Below are 8,670 nucleotides of genomic sequence, written 5' to 3'. Positions count from 1 at the left end.
TTATTCTTCTTGCAAATTATAAATCAAACCCCCTTGTCTCTTCATAGCCAATAATTGACCACTTCATTGCAATTCCTTGTGAAACGACCCGGAGTTTAAATACTTCGGTTAATTCTTATTGGGTTTGTACTTGTGACAACCAATATTTTTGCATGTGAGGATTTTTTGTTGGTTTAGAACTATACTTGTAACGAGAATTAATTGGTGAAATTCTAGACCATCAAAGAATTCACTCATCATGGAACTACACTAAAAGGTGGTTACCTATTCTACTATAAATACACTGACACACTCAGGTATGATCAGGATCCAATCTACTTAAAACCTTTGTTAACTTAAGTATCGGAGTCTCTTGTAGGTACCAACCCCCACCTCTTCACAAAAAACTTGGACGGCAGTACCTCAACTCCAATACAAGTCGGACGCTGTCTCGGAAGAAGTTTGAACCTCATGTTTAGGTCCAAACATAACCCAATTTCAGGCAACTTTCAAAATAATTATAATATTTTATGACCAATTTTAGTATTTTAGATTTTATTAAACTATATGATCAGGCCCAATTCGAAACCACAAAAGCCCAAAATTCAGTGATATTTAAAAAAAAAAAACTAAAAAATCAAAACAAGACAAAACAACCGATGACCTTAAGTCAAAGCAAGTGGTAAATGTGTGCATGTAATATTAGTATAAAGATATTTTACACTACAATATATAGCTCGGACAATTTATTGAACAGTTATGCTACACATATAAGTCTTTTTGGTTTACAAGTGATACAAGTTGGGCAAAGCCCAACAAAAAGCATGCTCACCTATAAGAATGTGTTAACACGCACGCTACTCAACAGTTTTCATAGCGCGTTTCGCGTTCCTCTTCTTCTTCCTCCTCTTCCTTCTTCTTTTCCTTTTTCTTTGTGTTTCTCCTCCTTTTTCTTCATGTGTTTCATCTTCATCGTCATTTTTTTATTACTGTTGTTGTTGCTGCATTTTTTTCCTCCTCCTTTTTCTATTAATTTTGTAACATTATGTATTTTTTCTTCTTTGTTTGATTTTTTCTCCAAGAAGAATTATAAGAAAACGAAATAAAAAGATGAGGAAGAAGAAGTAGTAAAAGATGAAGAGGAGGAAGAGGAAGAGTTTTGAATTATGCAGAGCTTATCAGAATAAAAATACACCTAAAGTTCTTAAAAATACACCCAAATATCTTCGTATTACACCCAAATTTGCTGCAAATATAGAAAAATGTCTCCTCTAATGCTGCACTTTTTTTTTCTTTTTTTTCCTTATTTCTTTCTTTCTTTTAGTTAAATAAATATAAGTTCACCATCTTCCAAATAATTTTACAGTATTATGTGTTTATTCTTCTTCTTTGTTTGATTTTTTTATTTTTATTCTTGTTAATTAAGAGTTTAAAACAAAAAGAAACTTGATAAGGTAAAACAAAAAAGAAAAGATGAATAAAAGAAAAAAGAAGATGATGATGATGATGAAAAAAAAAAGAAAAAGCAGATGAGGAGGAGGAAGAGGAAGAGTTTTGAATTATGCAAAACTTATCAGAATAAAAATACACCCAAAATTCTTAAAAATACACCTAAATATCTTCGTCTTATACCCAAATATCTTCGTGTTAAACGCAAATTATATGTTTCCTCTAATGGTACATTTTTTTTCTGAATTGAACCACACCTCAGCCACTTGATTGGACTCAAAACAATAAAATTTTATTGATTTCCCTACTATTCAAATCCATCTGAGGGATTTGTCTTCTCGATCGGAGATATTTTCGATTTCCATTTTTCTCTCTACTACATGTAATCAATTGATTCTTAATTTCATTTTCCTTCTTATTTGTGCTCCGAACTCTTATAGAAAAACATGTAGCCTTCGCATAATGCTTGTAGAATTTTGCAGCATCTTCAAGGGTGTTAAAGGTCATCCCAACCTTGGGTACAAACTACTCATCAACACCACAGATTTGCTGCAAAATATACCCAAAATACACTATATTAAAACAAGCATAAACTATAGAATTTAAATACAACTATAAAACCATCATAAAAAATAACAAAAATCAAATTCATGAATCATCAATAAACAGAAACTAAAACAATAAGACAATTCACCCTTAGTGAGATGAAAAGTCATAAACTATAAATACATTCAAACTTTCCTAAAATACACCCAAATATTTTTTATTTACACCCGAACATCTGATATAAAATGCAGAAAATTCATTAGAACTAGTACATTAGATTCAATTTAAACAAGGAACAATGAACAACAAATTTCACAGGCAAGGTTCACGCATTATTCAGCTACCCAATCATAAATTACTATCTGGATTCAAATTCAGATTTAATTATTAACTGGAATTAAACTACACCTCAGAAACTTCATTGGAGACAATCTGAAGTTGAATCATCCATTATCTTCAAAACAATTTCAGAGCATGATTTCAAAAACAATGGAAAACGAGAAAAACGAAGAAAGAGAACAGAGAGAGAAATTTACGTAAACGGCAAAGGAGAAGGCAAAGAAAAACGCACGAAAGATATCGAAGTGAGAAGACAAAACGCAGGAGAAATTCAAAAAAGGAAACGAAATCCTTTCAAAATAGAAAGTTATATATTCGGGCGTTGATTGATTGAAAAATCTGTTAAGAAGACACGTGAAATATACATGCCATAAGAGGCGCGTTAACTTGTAAAACTTGTATAGTAAAAAGACTTGTATGCGGAGATTAATTGTTTACTGAATTGTCATATTGGCATCTCGAAGATATTTCTAACATAACACTCATCGATACATCAAAGTTAAAGTTTCAGCATAAATTCTATATCACAAGCCAGTGGAAAGGCATGAATTTGAATGACATCCATTCTTTACTTCGTTGTAAATGTTATGGCAGATACAATTTGGTTACTGGTTTACCAATGTGTTAGACAAACAAATGGTACTCACCACCAAGGTGTTAAACAATCATCAACTCATAAACCAATTCGTTAATCAAATTGGTCACTATGCCAAATTCAACATCTAAACCCTCTTCAAAGGCTTCAATGTCGAAGTCAATCCATCTACCCAATCCAATGCTCATGTCCTTATGCACAAGTTCATCCACCATTACTACCTCTTCCATGCTTCTAAGACTGATTATCTCTTTTAATAATTCTTCTGCCAACAAGTTCTTTCTCTGAACTGATGCCACCCATTCAGGCCATGCTTTGCAGCTTCCAACAAAAGCTTTTCTGTATCTTAGTTCTAAGCAGTCACTCACAGTGTCAAATAAAACCTTTCTCTCAAGCTGAGAGTACTCTATGTAGTTCTCAGCATTCTGAATCTCCAATATATCAAACAGGTTTGGCATTATGATCTTATTTGTTTCACCAATTACAAATTCTTCTGCCATAAGCTCTGCACTAAGAATGTCCTTTATGTATTCGAGTTCCATCTCCCTTGTTGATCTCCTAAAACCTATCACATTTGATATTCCACTAAATTGTTTGATGGACGTGCTTCCTTCTGTGACCTCGGAGCTTTGCTCAGACCACGGAGAAAAATTCGATACTTCTTCATCCTGTATGGAAGGATAAAGCGTGCTTCCTATATAGATAGACCAAATACAGACAGGAATTAGCATTTCATAGCATGTGCTGAGGAATCACAAATAAAATAAATTTAACAGCTATTTGAATGACATACAAATGAACAAATGACAGAATGCAATACAACAATTATCACACATGCAAGAGGTGAAGGATATTTGAAATCATTAGTTAAATTTTAATCATAGTAAACTCCTAATTATGCATTATTGGCCAGCTAGTAAAATATAGTTCATCAGCATCTGCAAGATTTCATTACCAATTGTAGCCTGATTAGCTCCCCCACCAACAAAATTATATTTAAAATAAAAAAAAATAAAAAAAAAAAAAGAGCATCAAGGTTCATTGTAAACTTATGCCACATTGCAATTTACTACAAAATATAATATAAATGTATAACAAAATAAAAGCTACACTCTGCCAAACTTGGTATTAATTCTAGAAGAAATATTTTTATCAGTGGTGTTAAAAAAAAAAACTTACCAAATATACTGTATTCACAATCCAAGTAACTTTCGACAGCAGCAGGATTTTCAAAAAGCGTAACAGCTCCTGAATGCTGACAACCTATATCATTCCCACTTTCACTGCTGCCACAGCTAGGCTCTTCCATTGGATCTGTTGTCTGCAAAAGTGAATCGTGATTAAGTAATGAAATAAGTATAAGATTTTGTCAGAGCTCAGAGATTAAAATGATTGAAAATTGCATATATGTTCTAATTAGTATAAAAGAGATACCTGCAGTTGCTGATTCATGGTAAGCACCAGATTATCACTTGAAGCAAAACCATTGTCCTGAATATTACAACTTCCAGAAGAAGACTCATCTGATATCAGGGTACATTGCGGTGAGTTAATCCTAGATGGCAATTCTTGAAGCATTTTCTCCAAAAGGACACTTAAAGTATCGCCATCTATTGTGTCACTGTCCATCACAAGAGTAGATGATGATAGCTTCTTGGGACGACAAGCATGAGTATTGGCATGAACTCTGTTGCTTGTTTCTGTCACCTGTGCAGTCGAGGGCTGTGACTCAGGCATGGTTCTCCCCAAGGGAGATGTAAATGTAAACGATATCACATCTTTGCTTTCACTCATGCTAACTGCATTCTGGTTGGTACTTCTATCAGTTGTAATATTGCATTTTATGGACTTGTTCTCAAAATTATCAACTACATTCTCAGTACCTCTTGTATCATTGTGAACAGCCCTACTAATATACTTTTTCTTTTCAGAAATACTCTGTCTTTTTGACACTGTAGACTCCTTTCGAGAATCAATTACCCTTGTACTTGACCTATTGGGCTCAGTATTGCCATTTACAGCAGCACCCTTATTTGCTGCCTTCCGTGCTGCAGTAGAGCTTTCTGAAGACCAAGTTCGTGTTGTTGGCTTATTGGACTCCCTTTTTGAAGTCAATTTGCCTTTATGGTTTATGTTATTCTGCCCAAGCACATTGCTATTTTGGCCTGTGAAAGCTCTCTGCGGAATGGCTCGGGTCGGGTCTGTAAATTGCTTCTTCTGGCTCCGGGATGATTGGTTTGGTTTTATGTTACTATCTTCTTTCGAGTTCATATGTCCCTTCTTACCTTTCAAAGCTGATGTATCTCTGTTCTGAACATCGGCTTTGGATGGTATCACAACTGAAGCAGATTTTCCTTTATTTCCTAAATAACTAGAACTGTTCTTTTCTGAATCCCCTAAACGTTTGAATGTTAGAGTGCCTTTATACAAATTACTCCTCTCATTAGGCTTACCATTCACATGGTTAGCAATGTGCCGATTGACAAGCTTGGATTCATACTGTGCACCTTCCAATTGCTCTTTCAGATCAAGAATTCTTAAGGGAACAGAAGAAGGCCCAACTGAAGACATTCCATTCCTTGCATATTGCAGGGGACTTGCCTCAATTATCTTAGTAGCCGCGTCCATTATCTGAGCCACATTCCTAGGTTGAACATAGCCAGGGTTCTTGATAGGAGACAAAAGTTTGTTGTGAGTAACTGGAATTGGTTTAGCTGACTTTGGAGGCAATGTTTCATTTTGAAATCTCCTTAGTGCCGGCAGATTTCCAACTTTCTGAGACTTTGGTTTCACATCCCCTGAAGAAGACTTCTCCAGCTTAAGTGGCATAGTGCAGTCCACAGGACAAGAGTCAGCCATGCAACGTAGAGAACCATCTTGACAATGAGAAGATCCAAGAGAGTTGGATCCGTACAATGAAGTCGAGGAGAGCTCAGGGACTGTTGAAGCTGGTAATGAATCCAAACCCATGAGTCTAGCTACTAACCCTGGGACTTTAGTCTCACATCCTTCATCGCTACTAATTGATAGGGCACAATTAAAATCACAACTTGCAGCAACATTACCAGGACTTGCTCCATTATCCCCAACCTTTATCTGAAACAATTGCAATAATCAACCCAAAAAGAGAAAAGAAAAACTCTAAAATATAGAAAATTTATAAGACAAAATTAAAAGGAATAAAAAACCTAGAATACTGAGAAAAGTTGAACAAATTCACACCTTATTCATCTGTGCCTGTGGCATGTTGCCCACATTTTCCTTTCCTTGATTTGAAACTTCTACATTTAATAATGCAGTAGAAATGCTTAGATTAGGGCACATTTGAAGAAATTACAATGCAGGAAAAATGCAAGCAAGATCACAGTGTAATAAATAATACAACATCAACAACTACAAGACCTTCTCCTTCTAGAAAATAATGTTGGCTACACAGATAAAACTATGCCCTAATTCCCCATCTTAGATCTTAACAGTGTTTAACCCCAAATAGCTATAAGCAAATAACACGATTTAATAAACAAAATATATAAACATATGAGAGAATGCAAAATTATTACCAGGTAAGTTGTTAGGTTTGTCAAAAAGAAGCTTCTTTTGAGATTTGCTATTCCAATCAAAGAAGCTGAGGAAGCTTCTACCCTTGAATCGTCTTTTCTCCATCTCCATTGGCATTTATTACATAAACAAAGAAAAAACCCTATTTTCTTTCCTTTTTCTCTCAGAAACGGGACCAACTCAAATCGAAGGCAAGAACACCGCTTTTGTGTGTGAACAACTGAAAATGGCGGTGGTGATGGATTAATTCAAGGTTTCAGTAACTTGAGATTTTCAACATCTTCTTTGAACTCAGAAAAGAAAAAGAAAAAAAAAAGGAAATAATAAAGACAGACAACACAGCATTCATGTGAAGAAGAAGAACCCCATTTTTTCTTCAAGTCTCCTCCTTACAAAAGAGTAAAACAGTAAAACAAAATGCAAATCCTAAAAATCATTCTTTCTTCTCAAATGTTGTCTCTATGAAAGGAAGGAAATTACGGACTCATGTGTCGTTTTCAACAACCACAGCAAACACTCATTACCAAAAGTGTTCACACTTCACAACAGTTCACTGTTTTACTTATCCATTAATCTGATCCTCAGATTCACATTCACCCTCTAAATTGGCCCGTAGCATAGCATATTTTAGAGTAGTGTATTCCAAAAGTAGTAAAAAATAATTACTAGTGCTGACGCAGGAGAGAAAAATTGTAAATATATTATTTAATATATATCTATAACAAATTAACAATATATAATCTATAATAATATACACAACAATGCTATAAAACTAAGATGGTACCAGCCAAAAATCAGTCAAATGTTTCAGAGTGAATTTAAAACTTCTGCGCGGATGGTGTTTATGCTAGGCATTAGGACGTTTCTTCTACTAAGTATCAGAATGTTTTTTTTTTATACTAAATAGATGTTCTTTTATATATTTTATAAATTTTTTTATGTACTAAGAATTAGGATTTTTTTTTTTTGGTTTCCAAGAATTAGGATTGTTGGAAGCAGAGTTTTGTGATCTCCGCACCTATTAACGTATCATTCAAAATTTTAATTTAGGGTGAGAAGCAATTAATATCAAATATTATAAATTAAAAATAAATAAAATTAATTAAATATAATTATAAATTAGTTAAGTTATTTTTTTAATATATAATATCAATATATGGAATTTGGTATTTAATTTTTTATTTTTTATTTTAATTCTACTAACATAATTTAAAATTATTTTGTTGAATTACAAAAAATTCATGCATTATCTCTGTTCAATTTTTTATTCTCACAATCTTTCTTTTTAATTTTTTACCATTTTTTTAATTTTTTTTACTTATCTTCTAAACGGTTTTCTATATAAAATAATTATTTAAATAAATTTTTATGACGTCTTAAATTAAATAATTGTTTATGTCAAAAGGTTAATTTTTGGGACTATATATAAAATGAAGAAAAGAATAATTAAAAATCAATAATAATAAATAATTTTTTATGGATCTTATTATATTATAGGAAGATTTTCAAGTGTACCGTCGTACCAGTGTATCAGTGATTTTTAATCGTTGATCTTAATTATATATATTATATATATTTTTTATAATTAAGATCAATGGTTAAAAATCACTAAAACACCGTTATGGCAGTACACTTAAAATTTTTTCTATATTATAATGTATTCATTTAAATTATATTTTGTTTAGTTTTATGTTAATCTTTGTTTATATTATGGTTCTCGGTATATCTATGAGTTGTTGGAGGTATTCATTCTAATTATTTTATTAGAATTTTTTTATAATTATAAAAATATATATTTTTTATTTTTTTTATAATTTCATCTATACTTATTGTTTCTCTTTTGACGGCTCGATGTATTTTGCTATATTTCTCTTGCTGTCATTTTTTTTTTACCTTCAACACGTTCGATTGCATCGCCTCCATCGTTGCAAATTTTAGTTTTGTTACATTACTTACCCAATTAATATTTGGGATAAGTGTTGTTTTGGTCCCTAACGTTTAGGGTCAGAATCGAAACCATCCTCATGTAATTTTTTATTTAGAATCGTCTCAAACGTTTTATTTCGTATTAAAATCGTTCTTTTTAATAAAATTTTTAATTTTATTCCTAAACTACCCCTACTTTAATAAAAATTATAAATTTTTAAAAAAAATAAAAGAAAAGAACACGTGGGGGGAGAAAGGAAAAGGATACACGAAGGAGG

The 8,670-nt window shown here is 32.5% G+C and overlaps 1 protein-coding gene across 1 annotated transcript; it reads right to left on the bottom strand.

The window, feature by feature from the left end:
* Positions 1 to 2,854: 2,854 nt before the first annotated feature.
* On the bottom strand, positions 2,855 to 7,061 carry LOC112776061 (uncharacterized). Its single transcript, XM_025820028.3, has 5 exons — positions 6,469 to 7,061; positions 6,131 to 6,189; positions 4,343 to 6,004; positions 4,088 to 4,229; positions 2,855 to 3,602 (listed from the first exon to the last, which is right to left on the bottom strand). The coding sequence occupies exons 1-5, from the start codon at positions 6,581 to 6,583 to the stop codon at positions 2,971 to 2,973; spliced, it is 2,610 nt and encodes an 869-aa protein (XP_025675813.1). The 5' UTR covers positions 6,584 to 7,061; the 3' UTR covers positions 2,855 to 2,970.
* Between the last annotated feature and the right edge of the window lie 1,609 nt (positions 7,062 to 8,670).

Source organism: Arachis hypogaea, chromosome 19 (genome assembly GCF_003086295.3).
Source record: "Arachis hypogaea cultivar Tifrunner chromosome 19, arahy.Tifrunner.gnm2.J5K5, whole genome shotgun sequence".
Classification (NCBI taxonomy): domain Eukaryota; kingdom Viridiplantae; phylum Streptophyta; class Magnoliopsida; order Fabales; family Fabaceae; genus Arachis; species Arachis hypogaea.
This window is presented reverse-complemented; position numbering and strand designations above follow the sequence as displayed.

Coding starts and splice junctions, on each gene's coding strand:
- LOC112776061 (XM_025820028.3), bottom strand. CDS start 6,583: ATGCCAATGGAGATGGAGAAAAGACGATTCAAGGGTAGAAGCTTCCTC. Junction 6,005..6,130: donor CACAGGCACAGATGAATAAG/GTGTGAATTTGT, acceptor CAATTGTTTCAG/ATAAAGGTTGGGGATAATGG. Junction 3,603..4,087: donor TTGTGAATACAGTATATTTG/GTAAGTTTTTTT, acceptor CTATCTATATAG/GAAGCACGCTTTATCCTTCC.